The sequence below is a fragment of the Rana temporaria genome, chromosome 8, assembly GCF_905171775.1.
Source record: "Rana temporaria chromosome 8, aRanTem1.1, whole genome shotgun sequence".
NCBI lineage: Eukaryota > Metazoa > Chordata > Amphibia > Anura > Ranidae > Rana > Rana temporaria.
Window position 1 is genome coordinate 82,340,742 of NC_053496.1, and position 25,228 is coordinate 82,365,969.

A 25,228-nucleotide genomic window follows, 5' to 3' on the forward strand; every position below is an offset into this window, starting at 1 on the left:
CTTAATAAAATGGGAATGATTGGTGATATTAACGTCCTGTTTGTGGCACATTAGTATATGTGAGGGGGGAAACTTTTAAAGATGGGTGGTGACCATGGTGGCCATTTTGAAGTCGGCCATTTTGAATCCAACTTTTGTTTTTTCAATAGGAAGAGGGTCATGTGACACATCAAACTTATTGGGAAACAATGGTGTGCTTGGTTTTAACGTAACTTTATTCTTTCATGAGGTATTTACAAGTTTCTGACCACTTATAAAATGTGTTCAATGTACTCTCCAGTGACATGTGGCGAGTGCTACGCTGTGGGCTCTTGCTGAATGAAGCTAGGACAGCCACTGATGTTTCTTCATTAGACCTCTTTCACACAGGATACGCCTATAGCGGAGCATTAAAATTGCGGTAAAATAGCAGTGTTTTACCGCGATTTTAACGCTCCGCTATAGGCGTATCCAGTGTGAAAGGGGTCTAATGAAGAAACATCAGTGGCTGTCCTAGCTTCATTCAGCAAGAGCCCACAGCGTAGCACTCGCCACATGTCACTGGAGAGCATATTGAACACATTTTATAAGTGGTCAGAAACTTGTAAATAACTAATGAAAGAATAAAGTTACGTTAAAACCAAGCACACCATTGTTTTTCTTGTTAAATTCACAAAAAGTTTGATGTGTCACATGACCCTCTTCCTATTGAAAAAACAAAAGTTGGATTCAAAATGGCCGCCATGGTCACCACCCATCTTGAAAAGTTTCCCCCTCACATATACTAATGTGCCACAAACAGGAAGTTAATATCACCAACCATTCCCATTTTAATAAGGTGTATCCATATAAATGGCCCACCTTGTACATTGGCAATGATCATCCTTTATTCCTGTATGAAATATAGCTTGGCTTAATAGGATTTTCTTTTAGAAGACTCCAGTTTTTGTATTTGTATTTGTTTTTGATTCATATTGATCTTGTCTGCAATAGTGCCTGTGTCTCCTTTTCCTCATTCTGCAAAGCTAGAAAGCTCCTCAACAAATGCTCCGATTTCCACATGATCTGTACAGAATATGTTATAAAACAGAGTAGACTGTAGTAAGCATTGCCCAGTGAAAGACTTCTGATCTAGTAGTTGTCACAATACTATTGCTCTAATGAAAGTTTTTCTTCCCCCTCAAATCGACTGAACCCAAAATATTCAAATGGACCTTTCCTTTCACATTACAAGCATAAACTTTGTGTGAGTTTACTAAAGTGCCACTAGAGGGTAGTCTAATCACATGTTACAGAGAAAAAAAATCCACATGAGAAATTGGTAGAATAGTTTAAGCTTTATTAATAACAAACAAACAAAAAAAAATACTTTATCGAATTAGAGCCTAAGACATGATTTGGAATGAAATAGTGGCCATGTACTTTTTGAAGTACACTTGAAAATATATCTTGAAATAAAAGACAATATAAAAGAAAGAACATTTAAAAGCATTTGCGGTGCACAATGGAGGGGCCGGCTTCATCATATTCTGGTTTGCTGATCCACATTTGCTGGAAGGTGGACAGGGAAGCCAGGATGGACCCACCAATCCAGACTGAGTATTTGCGTTCAGGGGGAGCGATGATCTGATGGGAAAATGGAAGATGGTAAGTGAAGCAGTTACTATACCTAATTCCTACCATTTGTAGTTTTTTTTTACTAAATATATTATTAGAGCAAAAGATTGTCACCTATCCAAGTATGTTTCTTTATGTTTTAGTAATCATACAACTGAGATAGACACATCAGAATTTTAAGTATAAGGCAGCATGTGCTGAGATGACTTTCTATCATTTTGAAATGATAGAAAAGTAAATTCGATATAAACACTTTGAGGCCCCGTACACACGGTCGGTTTGGTCCGATGAGAATGAACCGAAGTTCATTTTCATCAGACCAAACCGACTGTGTGTATAGGCTAATCGGTCTGGTTTCTTTCAGTCCAAAATTTCTAAACATGCTTCAAAACCGAACCGATGGACCGCTGCCCCATCGGACCAAACCTATGGTTAGTACAGAAAAGCATCGGTTCAAAACCCGCGCAAGCTCAGAATCAAGTCGACGCATGCTTGGAAGCATTGAACTTCGTTTTATTCAGCACGTCGTGTGTTTGACGTCACCGCGTTCTGACCCGATCGGATTTTGGACTGATGGTGTGTACGCACATCAGGCCATACGGCCACTTCAGAGGGTAACCGATGAAAACGGTCCGACGGGCCAGTCTCATCGGTTTGGTCCGACCATGTGTACGGGGCTTGAGAAATTGCATCAGTAACCCAAAGTAAGTTGTAAAGTAACCTTTAGCAATAGGGGTGACACATTGAAACTCAAGAAGCTGATTTCTGATTGGTTCTTAAGTTCCAGCTAAAGACTTCTTTTATTTTTATTTTTTGCTATATACTCCTTATTTTTTACACTAAGAGATTGTAATTCTCAATATACAAAGCTATCTATCTAAAAATTGCACTTTCCCAGATAAGCTCATGCTTCCAGTCTTCAGGGACCACTAATGGGTTGTATGGATTGTAGACATCCAAGTTAGAGTGTGGTTGTGTTCATAGTAACATTCTAGATAACCTTCCATGCTTCCCCCATGATTCTGTGAACAGAGCTAGAAAACATCTACTGGTTTCTTAGAATCAGCATAGTAAGCTATGGGTTTTAGTGTTTATTGATGCTCAGTGCATTTTTCTATGTCTTTGAAAATGTATAGTAGGTAACATATAGTATAGGTTATGAAAACAATTCAAAATATTAACATTTCATAGGTTGCCAGAACATCTTACCTTAATTTTCATTGTGCTGGGGGCCAAAGCAGTGATTTCCTTTTGCATTCTGTCAGCAATGCCAGGGTACATGGTGGTACCTCCTGACAATACATTGTTGGCATACAGATCCTTCCTGATATCAATGTCACATTTCATGATGCTGTTGTAGGTGGTTTCATGAATGCCAGCAGATTCCATTCCTGTGTAATAAAAAGGGGTTTACGATTTAGTACACATTGTTTGGGAATGTGAACATTTTTGAAGGACTAACAGTACCACAATATCTACTACTTTTTTGTAGAGTTGGAGACCTTTAATATATAAGGTGAGGTCTGAATTCAAGAAACTGATCAAATGGTCTGCAAGACTATATATAGTTCACACTTTCCCTTTACTACAAAAGGTCTTATATTCCATCATCTAATTTGCTTTGTGATAAATATGACCAGGGCTTTTTTTCAGCGGGAACGCGGGGGAACGCAGTTCCGGCACCTTCTGAACTGACTGTATGTAATAGCAAGGAATGCTGAGGTGTGCTGCAGGGTATTGATGCTCACTGCTGTGGATCTATTTTTGCAGGGGGGTCTATTGTTGCTGGTGGGGGACCTATTGTTTCTAGGGGGGGTCTTATGTTGCTGGGGGGATCAGTTGTTTCTGAAAGAGATCTACTGTTGGGGGTGGGGTCTATTGTTGATGGCAGCCAGAGAGTCTATTAATGCTGGCTGTACGGAGATCTGTTGATGCTGCCGTGAGTCTATTGTTGCTGGCGGGTAAATTATGTTGTGGGTGGGCCATTGTTGTTAGGGGGGATCTATTGTTGCTGGCTGCAGGGGATCTATTTTACTGCTTTTCTTGATATCATTACCAAATTCCATATAAATTACTTAGCACCACAAAATTATACTTGGTTCTATATTGTCTAAAGGGGGCGGTACTGGGAGGTGGGTAGAGGGCAGAGAAAAGGGGTGACTCAGAAAGGGGGAGATCCTGCACCTATTGTCTGAGAAAAAAAGCCCTGATTATGACCTACTCTGGATGTCCTTAAGGCATGGTCAATGGTACAGTAGTCAGGGTAAATCTCTTTCTGTCAGCTTACCAATAAAAGATGGCTGGAAGAGGGTCTCAGGGCAGCGGAATCGCTCATTGCCAATGGTGATGACCTGACCGTCCGGAAGTTCATAGCTCTTTTCAAGAGAGGAAGAAGAGGCAGCAGTTGCCATTTCATTTTCAAAGTCCAGAGCCACGTAGCAGAGCTTCTCTTTAATGTCACGGACAATTTCTCTTTCAGCTGTAGGTAAGAGAAAACTCAATGATTATCATGTTGTTTCAGTACAACAGGTAAAGCTTTAGCTGGTTTATGTTAATGGATCAAGAATCTTACCAGTAGTTACAAAGGAATAGCCGCGCTCAGTCAAGATCTTCATGAGGTAGTCTGTTAGGTCACGGCCAGCCAGATCAAGACGCATTATGGCATGAGGGAGGGCATAACCTTCATAGATTGGTACATTATGGGTGACACCATCACCAGAGTCAAGTACGATACCTTTTGATAAAGAATAATTGGTCAAACAACTATTGCCTTCCGAAAGACACTACATATTCTACCCTACTGTTTTTTTTCTCAGATTTCAGCAAGAACACCAATGACAAGTACAGCTTGTGTTAGATATGCTGGTGATAACCATCCTCTTCCATATTATTACCAGAATTTGACTCTGTTAACTGAAATATTGAGCGGAAGGAGGTATAGGCAACAGTATCGTGAGGGTCATGGATAGTACACCCTAGGAAAATATGTAAGTGATTTTTCCTATATATTTACCAGTTGTACGGCCAGAAGCATAAAGGGATAGCACCGCCTGGATAGCCACATACATTGCTGGTACGTTGAAAGTTTCAAACATAATCTGCAAGGAGAGAAGATGGTGTGAGTGATATTATTACTGCCATACCTTATACACACTTCCTGAATAAAGCATTCCCTACTTTTTTCCTATGGTATACTACAAGGAAAACAAATAATACTTATGGAGATGTTGCATATTGGACTAATATCAAGTTGATAAATCAAATAGTATTATGTAAGAAGGCTTGAAAAAGCTTTGGCGCTATATTGCATTTATCTGCTTGGATGGCATGTTTGGATGTAAACAGGAACAGATGTCTAAAACAGATTAAAGCCGGCCACAGACTGTTCGATTTTCCTTCCTGCAAGAAAATTGCTTGATTCCCCCATCAACACAGACAGTAGAATCTCTTCCACAGATCTATTGTTTTCTCCAGGTGGGGGAGCACAGGGAACTGGCCCTGCTGTGAGAATACATAGTGATTATTGCTAGTGGCTACAGCTGCTGGTTATAATCTCAAGAAAAACCCGTCAGGCTGGCCGTACCCAAGTTGATTGATTAACTTGGGTACAATCAGCCTGCCCATACATGGTTCGAATCTTGGCTGGTTCCTGCTGAACCGACCCAGATTCGAACTATGGTCAGCTTAAAGTTGGCTATACGCTATGCAGATTTTGGCTGGTTCCTGATAAACCAGTCCATAATTTTGATATGGGTGGCCCTGTTGCCCCTCTATCTGAGATTCTTTGATCTATTAAAAATTGAAGGAGCTGAATGGAAAAGTTTTGGCCACCTTGGAGATATATAGATTTAGATGCACCCGCTGTTTAGGTATTCTGGTAGCTGTCAAAGTACTTTAGGTACAGCGGAAAATTCTTCCTTCCGTGCCGTATAGCATTGATAGAGGTATCTGGTAGATTTCTAACAGTGTATGGCCAGCTTAAGCAGCTTGCCAAATGAACTCTTGGGGGGCCCTCTGAATAACCAGTGATGGATTAGCGGTCTCACAGTAATTGTGTGCATAGTACCAGGAGTATTTTGCCATAGTATGTTTGAGTCATAATGAAAGCAACCAAAGTTGGTGAAAAATTGAATACCTGGGTCATTTTTTCTCTGTTTGCTTTGGGATTGAGTGGTGCCTCTGTGAGAAGGGTTGGGTGTTCCTCTGGAGCCACACGCAGTTCATTGTAGAAGCTGTGATGCCAGATCTATGGAGAAAAAGCAGTGTGTACATTTCAGTTACAGATTCAAATTGAACAGTGACATCTTTTCTTAGAATAGAATAGCCGGCTTGGTGTTGTCTTTCATTCGTTTTAGTCAAAACTGGAAATTTAATTCACAAGATTTATTATTTAAGACTGTACTTCATACCAAATGAAAGCCAAGAATCTAGCACCCTACGTAAAGTCCAATCTGGCTAATGCAAGGTACTGATATTTTCTATATTAGATCATTATTGCAAAGCCCACACCTCACAACCTGCTTTTAGATAGCTAGAAGTAGTCACATTCAGCTGGAGTTTTGTAGAGTTAAAGATGTTTCTTCACTCTATTAAGAAACTTCCTGATATCCATTTGAACTGCAGATAGCACTTGGATCTGTGCTGAAATCTACTTCTACATTACCTACGGTATATATCCTGATTGAAAGTATTTCTAAACACTTGCCCCATGTGGCACTGCAATATCCTAGGACACCCATAGTCCATCCTATGGTTGGTGTTCCTCAATTTTCATTTTTTCTACTTGCCCCATATAGATGACATTATCTGACCCTCTGTCACTTTTCCTAGTTAAGCCAATAAGCCAAATGAAATAAAATGATGGTAATTTGTATGTTTATGTTTCCCTTGTCTAAACTTTTGTATGGAACAAGCATAATAAAAATAAAAAAAACTATTTGATATAATAAAAAAGCCAATTTTTTTTTAGTTCCCCATTAAGCTCCGCATTGGATGCTGCTTATCACTCACGTGACTGTCTGTTGTTCTTCTGATCTGATAGCTGCAGGGGGAGGTGCTGGGTATCCCCAACTAAAGTCAGCCAGGATGAAGAGAGGAGAGGGGTAGACCAGCGGGCAGTCACATGAGCACCGAGCGGCGCTCAGAAATAAGGTATTATAAAGCAGATTTTTTGAAATGACATCCACTGGGGAGCTTAATGTTGTATAACAGAGGGAAATATAATAGAAAAACACTGTTATTTTTAGAGCAAGAGGGGAGGATCGTGGAGTGAACGGAGCTGACAGGCAGGGAGGGGAGGAGGGAGGAGGACAGAGGAGAGCAGAGAGCAGGGCTGCGGATGATGGAGGTACGTAAACTGACCACAGTGTCAGGGCTCAGCAGCCATGATAAACTGTGGTCAGTTTACAGGCGGGGGAGGGGGGCAGAAACTGTCAGGATCAGACAGGTATTTAAAATGATACAGGGAGTCAAATTACACAGCACAAGCACTGTGCTGTATAACATGCTTTAAAGGAACAGAATCCAATTTTTTTTTTAAATGGTAACAACACTTTAGACCCTACAATGAACATTGCGTTAAAATCTAATATAGCAAGGTATGTCATTCTATGCATTATTCTTGGTGTGTATGCGTGTGTATATACAGTGTGTATATATATATATATATATATATATATATATAACTACACACAACTTGCTATAATTAATAACAGACAATAGTACAGAAGAAAAATAAATAAATAGCTTGTACTGAAAATAGCTACCTTTTCCATGTCATCCCAGTTTGTGATGATGCCGTGTTCAATGGGGTATTTCAGTGTTAGGATACCTCTCTTGCTCTGAGCTTCATCACCTACATAGCTGTCCTTCTGACCCATACCCACCATTACACCCTGGAGAGAGACAAGAACGTGTGTTAGTATTAATGTCAAAATATAATAAACAGAAGAAAAACACCCACAGACTAGATCAGTGATGGCGAACCTTGTCACCTCAGATGTTTTGGAACTACATTTCCCATGATGCTCTTGCACTCTGCAGTGTAGTTGAGCATCATGGGAAATGTAGTTCTATAACATCTGGGGTGCCAAGGTTTCTCATCACTGGACTAGATACTATGGTAATATAGTATGCAACATGTATAAAATCACAGAATGGTACTGCTGGGGTATCAGTTGAACTCTCATTCTGATGATAATGTAACTACAGTACTCTAATGTAGCATTATAGTTTACAATGTAAATAACTGTCAAATACGTGAGTGGCAACTACAATTCATCTTACCTGATGCCTGGGGCGACCCACGATGGAAGGAAATACTGCTCTCGGAGCATCGTCCCCAGCGAAGCCTGCCTTACAAAGTCCAGAACCATTGTCGCATACCAATGCAGTAGTATCTTCCTCGTCGCACATCTTTCTATCAACTTACTCAGACCTCTCAAACAAGAAACCTGCAGAGGAAGCAGAACGAGATATTTGATTTTCTTTAGACAAGTTACTTTTATAGCATTTTATTGTTGTTATCTAGGGGCTGCAGAAGAACTAAAAGTCCCAGCATAATGTACCATTGGAGGCCTGACTCTGTGTTGTCCAAGCCATTCTTTGCACTCATTACTACATTCACTTTATATTTTCCATATTTATTAATGGCTTGGATCTGATATCTGATCATATTTCAAAGCTAAGAGAAAAATGCCATGGGTGTAATCCCTCGAATTGTTGAAAAAGCTGAAGTTTAACCTAATTTTGTCTCTTCCCCCATCCGTCATCAATATGCGAATCAAGTTTTTAGATGAAACCTGTCTGATTTCTTTATATACCTCATTTTAGACCCAGTGAGGCATCACTGGGTCCCTATGCCTCTCTATGCAATGCAGACAGATCATGGCTGGTGGGAGGGGTAGTATATAGTGTCCAAAACTGCAGATTGCGCTAGGTAAAACCCACATTGGGTGCTAAACCTCCAGGAATGACAGAACTGAAATCCAACAAATCAAAGGGGTAGGCCAGAGAGAGGTCAGATGGTGAGGAAAGTGCTAGATAAGGCTGGATGTCCTCCAGCAGAAAACGAGGAAGGCTTTATGTGACTGGCTACAGCTTCTAATGCACACTGTTAAAAGCTCACAGTGTGCAGTGAAATCAGAGTAAGCCGTTTCAGTACAGGAAAGGACCATGTACAGCTGTGTGAGACCAAAGGCAGTGCTGAAAATCAGCGTTAAAACCAAGCTTCAGGATAAGCAAATATTGTCTTAATACAAGAGGTAGGTGTGTTCTTACATGAATATTGCTGTGCTTTGTGCACTTTTTTCCAGGTCTGGGCAGTAATCCAGAATAATACTTGCCTCTGTGCAGGAGCTTCATATCATAAAAGACTGCTCACTGCTGCTCTCATTGATTGTTTAGGGTGACTGGTCTTGCATCCCCTCCAGTTAGCCTGTAGTGGATGGGCTGGTTGACCCCTTCCACAGTTGCCTGTAGTGGATGGACCTGGTAGACTCCTTCCACCATTGCCTGTGGTGGATGGACTTGGTGGACCCCTTCCACAGTTGCCTGTGGTGGATGGACCTGGTTGACCCCTTCCACAGCAGTTGCCTGTGGTGGATAGACCTAGTTGACCCCTTCCACAGCAGTTGCCTGTGGTGGATGGACCTGGTTGACCCCTTTCACAGTTGTCTGAGGTGAATAAACCTGGTTGACCCCTTCCACCATTGCCTGTGGTGGATGGATCTGGTTGACCCCTTCCACAGTTGCCTATGGTGGATGGACCTGGTTGACCCCTTCCACAGTTGTCTTGGGTGAATAAACCTGGTTGACCCCTTCCACCATTGCCTGTGGTGGATGGATCTGGTTGACCCCTTCCACAGTTGTCTGAGGTGAATAAACCTGGTTGACCCCTTCCACCATTGCCTGTGGTGGATGGATCTGGTTGACCCCTTCCACAGTTGTCTTGGGTGAATAAACCTGGTTGACCCCTTCCACCATTGCCTGTGGTGGATGGATCTGGTTGACTCCTTCCACCATTGCCTGTGGTGGATGGATCTGCTTGACCCCTTCCACAGTTTCTTGTGGTGGATGGACCTGTTAGACCCCTTCCACAGTTGCCTGTGGTGGATGGACCTGGTGGACCCCTTCTACAGTTGCCTGTGTTGGAGGGACCTGGTGGACCCCTTTCACAGTTGCCTGTGGTGGATGGACCTGGTTGACCCATTCCACAGTTGCCTGTTGTGGATGGACCTGGTTGACCCATTCCACAGTTGCCTGTGGTGGATGGACCTGGTTGACCCATTCCACAGTTGCCTGTGATGGATGGACTTAGTGGACCCATTCCACAGTTGCCTGTGGTGTATAGACCTGGTTGACCCCTACCACAGTTTCTTGTGGTGGATGGACCTGGTAGACCCCTTCTACAGTTGCCTGTGGTGGATGGACCTGGTGGATGGACAGTTGCCTGTGATGGATGGACCTGGTATACCCATTCCACAGTTGCCTGTGGTGGATGGACCTGGTGGACCCCTTCCACAGTTGCCTGTGATGGATGGACTTAGTGGACCTCACAGTTCTGCTCTCTGCACAGGGTGTTTGCAGCACAATGATGATGTCACTACTAGGTTTACAAGTTAATATCTACGTTTGCAAATGTATATCCTTTGTGGCTATTAAGAGACATCTTTACATGTAAAGTTTTATATAAAAGCATATGATAGTCTATTAGTCTTTATAGAATAGGCCAGTGAGATTTCACCTACGTGGTGACCACTCCCACCCCTGCAATGCTTATTCACAGTACAGTATAGTCACTAATGGGGAGATTTACTAAAACTGGAGAGTGCAAAATCTGGTTCAGCTGTGCATAGTAACCAATCGGCTTCCAGGTTTTATTGCCAAAGCTTAATTAAACAAGATGAAGTTAGAATCTGATTGGCTCCCATGCACAGCTGCACCAGATTCCAAGCACTCCAGTTTTAGTAAATCTCCCCTTAAATGACTTATCAGTACCATGTGCATTCAGTTATGTGATATTTAATTGATTTAATAAAGTGACACCATTGGCTTTATTTCAGTAAAAGATACTATAAATAGTCTGTTCCTTGTTATAAAATGACGATCCAATGCATAATCATAAAAGGATTTCCCAGAAATCTTATTGGCAGACAGAGCTGTGCTGGGTCTGTGTGTACAGAGGCTGCAGCCTTCCTGGTGATCCTGGATGAATGAAGTGGCTGGCTCAGAACAAGCCATTTCCTAATTAGGAAATAGTCTGTCAAATGTCTGTTTTGGGAGCAGAATTCCAGGTCAGGGGGTTTCGTTCCTCCAAACACGCATCCAAAACTCACTGCCAGCCAGAAAAAAAAATTACTGGGGGGGGCGGAGACAAATATATAAATATATTTAATCAGCTCTTTCAGACACAAAGCAGATTCAGATCAGCAAACATGGTCATTCTGCAGTCATATAAAAACAGAGCTGTTTTTCATTGCATGCACCTTGTATCATTTAGCCAGACCACCGCAGAACATGCCATTCATCAGGCAGAGCCAATTGCAAGACACCAATGATCTTTTTAGCTGTCTGTATAGGTGGCATTCTGACCACCAATGTGAGAGGGGCATTCTTCCCACTGACCACCAATGTAAGAATGCATTTTCCCACTGACCACCAATGTAACAGGGTATTCTACCCACTGACCACCAATGTAACAGGGTATTCTTCCCACTGACCACCAATGTAAGAATGCATTTTCCCACTGACCACCAATGTAACAGGGTATTCTACCCACTGACCACCAATGTAAGGAGACATTTTGTCTCACAGATCTCTAATGTAAGAGGCATTCTTCCCACTGACCACCAATTTAAGAGGGGATTCTTGCCACTGGCCACCAATGTAAAGGGGCATTCTTCCCACTGACCAGCATTGTAAGGGGGCATTCTTCCCACCGGCCACCAATGTAAGGAACATTCTTCCCAGTGACCACCACCATAAGGGGGATTCTTCTTACTGACCACCATTGTAAGAGGGCATTCTTCCCATTAACCATCTCTATAAGGGGACCATTCTTCCTGCTAACCACCATTGTAAGGGGGCATTATTCTCACTGACCATCACTATAGGGGGGCATTTTTCCCACTGACCACCACTATAAGGTGACATTCCTCCCATTGACTACCACTATAAGGGGGGGGGGAGCATTCTTCCCTCTGACCACCATTGTAAGAGGGCATTCTTCAAGCTGACCACCACTATCAGGGGGATTCTTTCCTCTGATCACCATTGTAAGAGGGCATTATTCAAACTGACCACCAATGTAAAGGGCATTCTTCCCTCTGACCACCATTGTAAGGGGCATTTTTCCATCTGACCACCAATTTAAAGGGGCATTTTTCCCTCTGACCACCAATGTAAGCGGCATTCTTCCCACTGACCACCAATGTAAGGGGGCATTCTTCCCTCTGACCACCAATGTAAAGGGGAAATCTTCCCTCTGACCATCATTGTAAGGGGCATTCTTCCCTCTGACCACCAATGTAAGGGGGCATTCTTCCCTCTGACCACCAATGTAAAGGGGAAATCTTCCCTCTGACCACCAATGTAAAGGGGAAATCTTCCCTCTGACCATCATTGTAAGGGGGCATTCTTCCCTCTGACCACCAATGTAAGGGGGCATTCTTCCCTCTGACCACCAATGTAAGGGGGCATTCTTCCCTCTGACCACCAATGTAAGGAGACATTCTCACTCTGACCACCATTGTAAGGGGGTATTCTTCACACTGACCACCACTTTAGGGGGCATTTTTCCTACTGACTACTAATGTAAGAGAGGCATTCTTCCTACTGACTACCAATGTAAGGGGGGAATGCTTCCCACAGACCACCACTTTAAGGGACATTTTTTCCACTGGACACTGGGAGGGGATATTCTTCCCATTGATCCCCAATTATTTAGTTTAATTAGCGGTCCCCTACCTAAGCCCTAAAAATGATTTTAGGCTTTCCTCCGGGGTATAAAAAGATTGAGAAAGTCTGCCACAGATTATCAAACTACCACCTTATCAGCCGCACTGATTGCATTTTACCTATAAGAAAGAAGATCTGTCTGTGTTGCTCGCACCAACCAGTCAGCTTCCACCTGACATTTTCAAGTGCAGGTTTGCAGTGAGTAACAGAATGAAATAGGTTACCAGAGGCAACGCAAACAGTTCTTCTTTCAGACATTTGTATAGCAATAGCATGCAATCCAAAGTCTTTGCACGCCTAGTTTAAAACACATTGTCCACGTCAATCCAAGGGTTAAACATCTGTTTCCACTCGAAATCTCTAACTTCTAAATAGATCAAATGAAGTGCATTATATAAACTCTACATATAATAATATTTCTGTTTTGTAAATTAAACTGTTCAGTTTTAAAAGTAAACAAAAAGCTGACAGACCAGAGTAGTGCTGATGATCTGGGTGAAGCCTCAGTCTAGGCAGGACAGGTAATGGGGTAGCACTTACCTTGACAGTGCTTTGCTGGGGTTGCTGCTCCGGGATGGTGCACTGAGAATGTGGAAGATGTTTGACTATATAGTGTGTTGGCCTGTTCTCCTCCCACCAGCTTCCCAAAGAAGGAGCACAGACAGACTTCAACCCCATCTCTCACTCTAACACATCCATATAGGGACCTCAAGACAAAAACCTCCGATCTGGGTGGATGAGGGCCCTGGGTCTCTTCCATTGCATTCCATTATAGTACTCAAGAAACAGGAGGAGATTTCAGCTTGGGGAATATAAACAAAATTGAACATTTGGGAGAGCTGCTAAAATACTGACATACTGTATTCCTGACAAGCAGCCCCTGGCATTAAATAAACATTCTTCCATACAGGGCAGACGCATTGTACATCGGATAAGAAAACCCTATATTGTGCGCTAGGAGTGGACGGCTTCATTTCTCTTCCAAAAAGGGAGTGACGCATATCCCTGCCATGGGGTGCCGTGCTTTTCATCACACCGCTGCGTCTGCCACTGACACAGCATAGACTATGGGCCAGAATCTCAAAGGGCTTACGACGGCGCAACGCCATGGCGTTGCACCGCCGTAAGTCCTAATCTGGCCCGGCGTATCTATGCGACTGATTCTTAGGGCCAGATTCTCGTATCCTGGCGTAAAACTATGCGGGCGTAACGTATATCTCGTTTACGCTACGCGGCCGCAAGTTTTACGGGCAAGTGCTTGATTCACAAAGCACTTGCCTGTAAAGTTGCGGCGGCGTAGCGTAAATCTTCCCACGCAAGTATGGCCGTCGTTCCCGCGTCGAAATTTAAAAATGTACGTCGTTTGCGTAAGTCGTCCGTGAATGGCGCTGGACGCCATTTACGTTAACGTCGAAACCATGGACGTCCTTGCGACGTCATTTAGCACAATGCACGTCGGGAAATTTTAGGGACGGCGCATTCGCAGTACGATCGGCGCGGGAACACGCCTAATTTAAATGATCCACGCCCCCTACCTGGATCATTTGAATTAGACGGGCTTGCGCCGGAGGATTTACGCTACGCCGCCGCAACTTTACAGGCAAGTGCTTTGTGAATCAAGCACTTGCCCGTAAAACTTGCGGCCGCGTAACGTAAACGAGATACGTTACGCCCGCATAGCTTTATGCCAGGATACGAGAATCTGGCCCTATGTGTATAGAGATGGTACTGGGTGTGTAATATGGTTGCAAGGGCAGATTTTCTGCTTTCCAGCAGATTGCATTTTCTGTTATCTTAATATAATGTAACAACAGCACAGTGGTTAGCACTTCTATGTGGCAGCACTAGGGTTGTGAGTTTAAAGTGGAGGTTCACCCAAAAAATCTATTTTTAACATTAGATTGGGCCTAATTACGGGAAGCAGAATCGGGTGTTTTGATTAAAATCAATGCAGTACTTACCGTTTTAGAGATGTTCTCCGTGGCTTCCGGGTATGGGCTGCGGGACTGGGCGTTCCTATTTGATTGACAGCCTTCCGACCGTCGCATACAGCGCGTCACCAGTTTCCGAAAGTAGCAGAACGTCGGTGCGCAGGCGCCGTATAGAGCCGCACCAACGTTCGGCAACTCGTGACGAGCTGTATGCGACCGTCGGAAGGCTTTCAATCAAATAGGAACGCCCAGTCCCGAAGATCATACCCGGAAGCCACGGAGAACATCTATCTCTAAAACGGTAAGTACTGCATTGATTTTAAACAAAACACCTGATTCTGCTTCCCGTAATTAGGCCCAATCTAATGTTAAAAAAAAAAATTCGGGTGAACTCCCGCTTTAAATCACAACCATAATGCTACCTGCATGGAGTTTGCATGTTCTCCCTGTGCTTGCGTGGATTTCCTCCAGGTAATCTGTTTTTCACCACACTCTAATGCTGCGTACACACGACCATTTTTAATGTCCTAGAAAAAACAAAGTTTTTTTGACGTGATTCTTGTCGAGCCTGCCTTGCCTACACACGATCGTGAAAAAAAAAAATGCTCGAGCAAAGCGCGGTGACGTACAACACGTACGACGGCACTATAAAGGGGAAGTTCCATTCGGATGGCGCCACCCTTTGGGCTGCTTTTGCTGATTTCGTATTAATAAAAGTTTGGTGAGAGACGATTTGCGCTTTTCAGTCTGTTACAGCGTGACGAATGTGCTATCTCCATTACAAACGCTAGTTATACCAGAACGAGCGCTCCCGTCTCAGAACTTGCTTCTGAGCATGCACGTTTTTTTCCCGTCATTAAAGCCTACAAACGACAACGTGAAAAACAACGCAAAAAATTAGAGAACGTTCTAAATTTTTAATGCCCATTTTTCACGTTGAGAAAAATGCTCTGGAGCCTACACACGACCGTTTTTAACGACCATTTTAAAAAATAGCATTTTTCACGTCATGAAAAACGGTCATGTGTACGCGGCATAAGGCCTGATTCACACCTAGGCATTTTTAGTGTTTTTTGCATTTTGCAGATTTGCACTACAGTTAGGGTTGCCACCTTTTCGTCCTGCCAAACCCGAACACTTTACTGGCCTGGGACACCTTTGGGTGCCCCAAGGAGAGTAGTAATGCAGTGTGCATAGCCTACTGCAGCGAACAGTGGGTGCAGCCAAATTGCTCTTGCTGACATTATTGCCCTGCCACCCCCAGTGATGCCGAACCTGCCCCCAGACAGCTGCCCGCAACCCCCGGGACAGCAACAGATGTGTGTGACTATCTTGGTTATATGGGGAGCCACAGCCCAATCATGCTAAGAAACATGTCCGCTGGAAGCCTGTCCGTCGGACATGTCCGGTCGGCCGAAAGCCCTCGCATGCGTCGAAGTGATTCGACGCATGCGTGGAAGCATTGACCTTCCAAGGTCGCGCACGTCGCCGCGTCATCATCGCGGCGACGGCGCGGCCACGTCACGTCACGTCACTTTTGCAGATTTTTGCACTACAGTCCATTTAACATGGTTTCCTATGGAACACGTTCTGTAGTGCAAATCTGCAAAATGCAAAAATCAGTAAAAATGTATAGGTGTGAATCCAGCCTAAAACTACATGCACAGGGGCAGATCCTCGTACAGCGGCGCATTTATGCGCCGGGCGTAGGGTATCTAAGATACACTACGCCGCCGTAACTTACTTTTTTTTTTTAATCTACAAAGAATCCGTGCCGTAAGTTAAGGCGGCGTAGTGTATCTTTGGCGGCGTAATGGCGCGGAATTCAAATGGCTGTGATGGGGGCATGTTTTATGTAAATACGTTGTGACCCGACATAAACAACGTTTTTCTTAACTGCGCATGCGCCGTCCGTGGGGGTATCCCAGTGCGCATGCTCGAAATTAACCCGGAACAAGCCAATGCTTCCGACGGTGACGTCATTCTACGCAAATCCCTATTCGCGAACGACTTACGCAAACAACGTAAACATTTCAAATTTCTACGCGGGAAGGACGGCCATACTTAACATTGAGTACGCCTCATAACAGTAGCTTTAACTGTACGCCGGAAAAAGCCTAACGCAAACGTTGTAAAAAAATGCGCCGGCCGGACGTACGTTCGTGGATTGCCGTAACTAGCTCATTTGCATACTCAACGCGGAATTCGGCGGAAACGCCATCTAGCGGCCGCGGAAGAATTGCAGCTTAGATCCGACGGCGTACTAAGACGTACGCCTGTCGGATCTAGCCGAGATGCCGTCGTATCTTGTTTTGTGGATACAAAACAAAGATACGACGCGCAAAATTTTAAATTACGCGGCGTATGAAGAGATACGCCGGCGTAATACCTTTGTGGATCTGCCCCACAGTGTTTTTCATGTATTCCAATGGCTCTAGTTCACACTGACTGGAACTGACTGCACTGGTGTGAACTAGAGCCATTGGAATACATGAAAAACACTGTGCATGCATTTGTAGTACAGAAAAAAAGCGCACAAAACTGCATCTGGTGTGAACTGGCCCCGATTGTCAGCAGTTAAGCTGGCTATACACTATACCAGTGATGGCAAACCTTGGCACCCCAGATGTTTTGGAACTACATTTCCCATGATGCTCAACTATACTGCAGATTGCATGAGCATCATAGGAAGTATAGTTCCAAAACACCTGGGGTGCCAAGGTTCGCCATCGCTGCACTATACAATCTGACTGTACAGTTTCCTTTAGAGTTATCAAAATTATGTAATATGCAAACAAACCTAATAAACCTATTAGCTACTTGCCGACCAGTCGCAGGCCAGCTGTTTTACGGCGGCAGGTCGGCTCCACTGCACGAGAGCCCATAGCTCTACGTCGGCTCTCTCGCAGGCCACTAGGGGCGCGTGCGCGCCCCCGACTCCCGTGCGTGTGCCCAGCAGACGCGATCGCCGCCGGGCACACGCGATCGCTCGTTACAGAGCGGGGACCGGGAGCTGTGTGTATTACAGCAAAAAGTAAAAAATATTCATTTTTTTTCAAAATTGTCGCTCTATTTTTGTTTATAGCGCAAAAACTAAAAACCGCAGAGGTGATCAAATACCACCAAAAGAAAGCTCTATTTGTGGGGAAAAAAGGACGTAAATTTTGTTTGGGAGCCACGTAGATTGTCAGTTAAAGCGACGCAGTGCCGAATCGCAAAAAGTGCTCTGGTCTTTGACCAGCGATATGGTCCGGGGGTTAGGTGGTTAGGTGGTTATTATCAAATCGGGCAGGGCTTTGCACTACGTAGTTGATAGTAGATCTAGAGGAGATTGTACAATCGGATTGCATAGTACAAGGATTGATGTGCTCCCCTGGGCGCAGACAGTTTGTATCTAGGGGCGCACATCCTAACATCAGGTCAATCATTCTATAAGTGATTACATGCAAACAGCAGCACAGTGTCTACCTCTCATTGATTTGAACAGGATTTCTTTCTGCAGCTGATCGGAAACATCTGGTCGTACCCGTTGCAGAAATATGCTGATCTGGGTAGTGTACGGCCTTAGGCTGTGTGCATGAGCCCTTATAAAGCCAATTTGTTCTATATCGAAAAAAAAAAAACATTTCTCATCCCGGAAAAGAGAGGGTGAATCTCCAGTATCCATAAGCATACAGTACTTTTTCATATATTCCATATATATTTTATATATATATACATATATATATATATATATATATATATATATATATATATATATACATACATACCATATATATTTGATATATATATATATATATATATATATATATACATACACCCTGTATATATGGAAAAGTATACTTGTGTAGGTATGTGTGTGTATATATATATATATATATATATATATATATATATATATATATATATAGCTAAACAACAAGTGTTTGCGTGGTATAAGATCTGACATGACAGGGTGTTGGACTGTACTCACAGCACAAGACAGTAGCAAGTGCATGGAGGTTATAGTAGATCTTTTGCTGTTTAATGATGAGATCCCCGTTCCAGTGCTGTAATGTTCCACTCCCACTCTCGTCACTGTGTAAGTATTCCTGAAATGCTGCGCACAGACCATAAAATGTCACCATTCCCTCATCCTTTCTTACCTAGTGGGCCATGCCATATACAGCAATCTCCTATTGTCATTATATATAACGAGTACCTGCAATTAGTCTATTATCTAGTGAGGTTACCCTGATCATAGGTAACGCTTTAACGTTCCAACTATCCCATAAAAGGTAAAATAAATACAAGCATCTAGACTTATCTTATCATCAGTTCTCATGTTAAAGGGACATGTAAGGACAAACATCATGCAACTGCCCTGTATACAGTAACAAGTGTTTACTCTGCACAGAGCAGATGTGACCCTCGGCTTCTGGGAAATTAAAGGCCTCGTACACACGACCGAGTTTCTCGGCAAAAACCAGCAAGAAACTTGCTGGGAGATATTTTTTTGCTGAGGAAACCGGTCGTGTGTACATTTTCGTCTGGGAAACTGTCGAGAAACTCGACGAGCCAAAAAGAAAGCAAGTTCTCTCTTTCCTTGACGGGAATGGAGAAAATTGGCTTGTCGAGTTTCTCGACGGCTTCGGTCGTGTGTACGAGGCCTAAGAGCAGGGCCGGCCTTTGGGGTGTGCGAGCTGTGCGGCCGCACAGGGCGCCATGGGCAACAGGGGCGCCGTGCGGCCATCCAGAGGCGTACTAGGGGGGGTGGGGGCGTACCACACACTGGGGGGTGTCAGACTGGCAACGGGGGGGGGGGGGGTACTCTGAACGGGGGGGGGGTCTGCATTGAAGGGGTGGATACACTGAAGGGGGTGCCTGCACTAATGGAGGGTCTGTGTAACATGCAGGGGGTCCAGAGCTGCAGGGTTCTGTGTAATGTAAAGGGGTCCAGTGATGCAGGGTGCTGTGTAATGTAAAGGGGTCCAGAGAGCTGTGTAATGTAAAGGGGTCCAGTGATGCAGGGTGCTGTGTAATGTAAAGGGGTCCAGAGAGCTGTGTAATGTAAAGGGGTCCAGTGATGCAGGGTGCTGTTTAATGTAAAGGGGTCCAGTGATGCAGGGTGCTGTGTAATGTAAAGGGGTCCAGAGTACTGTGTAATGTAAAGGGGTCCAGTGATGCAGGGTGCTGTGTAATGTAAAGGGGTCCAGAGTGCTGTGTAATGTAAAGGGGCCCAGTGATGCAGGGTGCTGTGTAATGTAAAGGGGTCCAGTGATGCAGGGTGCTGTGTAATGTAAAGGGGTCCTCTTTGTGTATGTTTAGGTGACCAGGGGGCGAGGGGTGAAGATGGGGGGGGGGGGTGCCACAGGATTAGCTTGCACAGGGCGCCTGAACACCTAAGGCCGGCCCTGCCTAAGAGTAGAAATATCTCTATGACTTTACATAATGCTTCAGGCGGTTTAATTTAATGAGAATAATTTGGATCTTTTTATATAAATGTAAAAAAGTATCTATAAAGTAGATCTGTTGGGCATTTTTCCAGCTCATGTTTTTAAATGGGTGAAACCCACATACTTTCATACTTTGAGTTACTTTGTGAGCCATTCTGTACCACTGACCTTATGTACAGTGTGTATCCGAGGTCTCGTGTTTGCGCACAGCTGGGTTTTCCCCAAAAACATCTCACCTCACCTTGGGGTGGAGAAAGCCTCTTGAGGGGGGAGGGGGCGAGTGGGAGTGTCAGGACGCCCACTAACACACAGCTCCTTTCTCTATTTGCAAAGTAGAGAGTGTCCTGACACTCCTGCTCGCCCCCTCCCCCCTCAAGAGGCTTTCTCCACACCAGGAAGAAAGCCTTGCATTACGGTGGTGAGTTACAGACAGAAGAACAGGAAGTGAGGATTTCTCAGAAGAAATAAGGACATTTTAAAGCAAAATGGAAGGATGAGGTAAGTGAAGGAGGACTGCACTAAGGTAAAGGAAGCTATTTAGGGGGGGGGGGATTCTTTACAACCCCTTTAAAGTGTCATTCAACCCAGACTGAAAAAACTCTCATTACATGATCATACTCACAAGGCCACTAAAGCATTTGTTTTGTGTAGAGTAGAGGGTCTCTCCTCGCCCCCGCCCCCCCCCTCCGCCGGCAACTCCATTCACACTGTGGGCATCCGGCCGTGACAGCTTTTGGCTTCACAGCCGGACGCGCACTGCGCATGCGCAAGTCGCGATGCACTCTAGGAGTGGACAGGCGATCTCCTGGAACCTGTCACGTGTCCCAGGAGATCACCTAGGCGGCCCGTAGGTGGAAGTAGGACAGGAAGTCCCACTCCTACCGAAGCCCCCACTCCCCCCCCCCCAAAAAAAATTACATGCCAATTGTGACATGTAAGGGGGTGAGGAGTGCTTAAAGCGGAAGTTCCACTTTTGGGTGGAACTCCGTTTTAAGCGATTGGACAGTGGGTGTCGCTTCATGGCACATAATCATATGAGTGAACTTACAATTGTTTTTACTGCAAACATTTTAATAAAAGTATTCCAGGATTATTGGGCTATTGCTTTTTTCCTATTTGGGGATTTTTCTCTTGGCAGAACTGGATGACAGGGAACAAGGAGGTGAATGTTGGGCACCTACCATCCTTAGCTGTGAGGGTCCTGGTGGCCCTAAAGCTTTTGGCGAGTGGCCCCCAAGCACTTATTAAATGAGAAGCCTGAGTCATGGAATCTGGGTCAGGGTTCATTAGAGTCCAGGAGTGGATGACTCATCCAGGCAGCTCTCTCGTGCCTCCCCCTGGTTCTAGAATGTTGGCCAATGTTGGGGGGAAGCAGGGAGGGTTGTCTTGCATATTTAGGGGCCCTTAGCCTATCCTTAGGAAGTGGGCCTGGCAGAGAACTAAGGAGCCCAAATAGATATGAGCCATGCCAGCAGGGAAGTCGGGTGACTCGGGTGGAAGATGAAGAAGCAATGCTGAGGGAGTCTGTCTGTGGCCCTTGTGGGACCACTGCTTGGGAGGGGTTTTACCTCAGGCCGGAGCTCAGGTGGCTGGCTTCGAAGGATCCCGCCACAAGAGGTAGTTGGGGGGAAGCTTTCCGGAGAGACAGCAGGAGCAAAGAGAGACAGAGTGAGTAGATCAGCACCAGGGACAGACAAGGGGAGAGGCTGCCACATACAGCAGGTCTCTCTTGAAGACAGCAGTGTATTTAAAGAGGAAGTAAACCCTGATAGATTTTACTTCCTCCTTGTTTCCCTGCAAAGGTAAATCACAATGCATCGTATAGTAGCCCATTATTTGTCACTTACCTGAAACCGAAGCCTGCAATGTCACTGCTGTCCCCTGTTCCACGAAGCGTCCATCTTCCTTCCCAGTTATCTCAGCTCCGGCGATGTGATTGGCCAGAGCCACAATGACGTCACTCCGGGAGCCGCCAATCACGGCACGCTCTCCTTTAGAAACGGCACAATCGCAGTTTCTGAAGTTCGCCTGCGCCGTTGTCTACATTGGCGCCCGTATGTTTTGTAAATATCTTCTAAACCGTGGAGGTTTAGGAGATATTTCGAACACCTACAGGTAAGCCTTAATCTAGGCTTACCTGTAGGTAAAAGTGGTCTATAAAAGGGTTTACAACCACTTTAAGTCTTCAGCCTTCCCCTGGGAGGTCTCCAAAGTGTCAGTCAGGAAGACTGGGAAGAAGAAGCAGCCAGGTTGTCTGGTGAAGCAGCAGCTAGGTGGCCTAGCATTTCTGCGAGGAGTAGAGCTGGGATCACTGTCTACAGGAGAGCAGAAGGTGTTGCAGGAAGCAGTTCACTCCGCGTACACACCGCGTACACGCAATAGGATCGCCAGAGGACAACGGTCTAAAGGACCGTTTTCATCAGTCCAAACCGATCGTGTGTAGGCCCCATAGGTTATTTAACCTTCGGTCAAAAAAATGAGAACTTGCTTTAAAATTTAGCCGATGGACACCTAACCGATAGGTCAAAACCTATCGTTGGTATGCAAAAGCATCGGTTAAAAACCCGCGCATTCTCTGAATCAAGTCGACGCATGCTTGGAAGCATTGAACTTCGTTTTTTACAGCACGTCGTTGTGTTTTACGTCACCGCGTTCTGACACGATCGGTTATTTAACCGATGGTGTGTAGGCGAACCGTTCTCATCGGATGGACTGATCGCGTGTACGAGGCTGAGGCCTCGTACACACGACCGAGTTTCTCGGCAAAAACCAGCAAGAAACTTGCTGGGAGATATTTTTTTGCCGAGGAAACCGGTCGTGTGTACATTTTCGTCGAGGAAACTGTTGAGAAACTCGACGAGCCAAAAAGAGAGCAAGTTCTCTATTTCCTTGACAGGAATGGAGGAAATTGGCTTGACGAGTTCCTCGACAGCCTAACAAGGAACTCGACGAGGAAAACGATGTGTTTCGCCCGTCGAGTTCCTCGGTCGTGTGTACGAGGCTTTAAGAGTGGAGTGTTCCTAGCCTGTAAGGGGCTGTTGCTGAGCTAACAAAAAGACTCTTATGCCGCGTACACACGATCGTTTTTCGCGATGTGAAAAATGACACTTTTTTTTTTAATGTCATTAAAAACGATCGTGTGTGGGCTCCAGAGCATTCTTTGCAACGTTAAAAATGGGCATTACAAATTTAGAACATGTTCTAAATTTTCGTGTTGTTTTTAACGTTGTGAAAAATGGTCGTGTGTGTGCTTTAATGATGTGAAAATAACGCGCATGCTCAGAAGCAAGTTTTGAGACGGGAGCACTCGTTCTGGTAAAACTAGCGTTCGTAATGGAGATAGCTCATTCGTCACGCTGTAATAGACAGAAAAGCGCGAATCGTCTCTCACCAAACTTTTACTAACACGAAATCAGCAAAAACAGCCCCAAGGGTGGCTGTCATCCGAATGGTACTTCCCCTTTATAGTGCCGTCGTACGTGTTGTACGTCACCGCGCTTTGCTAGATCATTTTTTTTTCACGATTGTGTGTAGGCAAGGCCGACTTAACAAAAAAAAGTTTTTTCTAGAGCATTAAAAATGGTCGTGTGTACGCGGCATTAGTTCCTAAAGGAGTGAACCCAGCGGAGCTGTACAAAGGATCAAGATATTGTAAAGGAGGATGAAGAGGAGCTTTAACCACTTCCCGACCGCCGCATGTATATGTACGTCCACAGAATGGCACGTACAGGCAAATGGGCGTACAGGTACGTCCTTGCCTTTCCGCGGGTCGGGGGTCCGATCGGCTACATGCGGCGGTCGGATTCCCGCGGGGAGCGATCCGGGACGACGGCGCGGCTATTCGTTTATAGCCGCTCCGTCGCGATCGCTCCCCGGAGCTGAAGAACGGGGAGAGCCGCATGTAAACACGGCTTCCCCGTGCTTCACTGTGGCGGCTGCATCGATCGAGTGATCCCTTTTATAGGGAGACTCGATCGATGACGTCAGTCCTACAGCCACACCCCCCTACAGTTGTAAACACACACGAGGTGAACCCTAACTCCTACAGCGCCCCCTGTGGTTAACTCCCAAACTGCAACTGTCATTTTCACAATAAACAATGCAATTTAAATGCATTTTTTGCTGTGAAAATGACAATGGTCCCAAAAATGTGTCAAAATTGTCCGAAGTGTCCACCATAATGTCACAGTCACGAAAAAAATCGCTGATCGCCGCCAATAGTAGTAAAAAAAAAAAAAATAATAAAAATGCAATAAAACTATCCCCTATTTTGTAAACGCTATAAAGTTTGCGCAAACCAACCGATAAACGCTTATTGCGATTTTTTTAATCAAAAATAGGTAGAAGAATACGTATCGGCCTAAACTGAGGAAAAAAAACATTTTTATATATGTTTTTGGGGGATATTTATTACAGCAAAAAGTAAAAAATATTGAATTTTTTTCAAAATTGTCGCTCTATTTTTGTTTATAGCACAAAAAATAAAAACCGCAGAGGTGATCAAATACCACCAAAAGAAAGCTCTATTTGTGGGGAAAAAAGGACGCCAATTTTGTTTGGGAGCCACGTCGCATGAGTGCGCAATTGTCTGTTAAAGCGACGCAGTGCCGAATTGTAAAAACGCCTTTGGGCATTTAGCAGCCCCCATTGGTCCGGGGCTTAAGTGGTTAAATAGGGAGACTGTTATCTGTGTCTGGATGCAAGAAGGAAATGCTGTGTGACTGGCTGTGCAGCAGTGGGGAACCCTGACATTTGCAACGCCTACGTGGTTAGTGCTACATCCGTCTAAAATGTTAACACAGAATAGGCTGCATTTACCTTAATATTAAGATGTACATACAATGGCAGACATTTTTTTATTTTTATACAGACATAATAACATTTACATGTGAACAGCATTAGATTTTTGATGTGTGAGCTTTACAAGCACCATAAGAATTTCTAATCTGCCATCTGCTGTACAAGGCGCAATGAATCTGTATGGTATAATACAGTCTAAAGCCCCATACACACTATCAGTTTTCCTGATGGTTTTTTCTTCAGGTTTACCAAAACCATCTAATATGAGGTCAAACCTTAAGCGTTTCAATTTAAATGCAATCAGGCAGGTCCTTGTACTACATGGTTTTGGTAAACCTGAAGAGAAAACCAACAGGAAAACTAATAGTGTGTATGGGGCTTTACAGGTATAACAGATCTCAGAACAGGAGCCACAAAGTGTTTATGAAGCCCTGGCTATTTCTCCCCATAGAAGTCCACAGGAGTGGGTGTCACCACCACACTTATGGGCATAGGAGTAGATGGTCTAAA

At 44.5% G+C, this 25,228-nt stretch overlaps 1 protein-coding gene across 1 annotated transcript; it reads right to left on the bottom strand.

Annotated features, from left to right (window-relative positions):
* Nucleotides 1-1,297: 1,297 nt before the first annotated feature.
* ACTA2 (actin alpha 2, smooth muscle) lies at nucleotides 1,298-13,198 on the bottom strand. The gene is made up of 9 exons (XM_040362101.1): nucleotides 13,093-13,198; nucleotides 7,882-8,048; nucleotides 7,362-7,490; nucleotides 5,732-5,842; nucleotides 4,610-4,694; nucleotides 4,169-4,330; nucleotides 3,884-4,075; nucleotides 2,806-2,987; nucleotides 1,298-1,605 (listed from the first exon to the last, which is right to left on the bottom strand). Exons 2-9 carry the CDS (start codon nucleotides 8,008-8,010, stop codon nucleotides 1,462-1,464), a joined length of 1,134 nt encoding a protein of 377 aa, XP_040218035.1. The 5' UTR covers nucleotides 8,011-8,048; nucleotides 13,093-13,198; the 3' UTR covers nucleotides 1,298-1,461.
* Nucleotides 13,199-25,228: the final 12,030 nt, after the last annotated feature.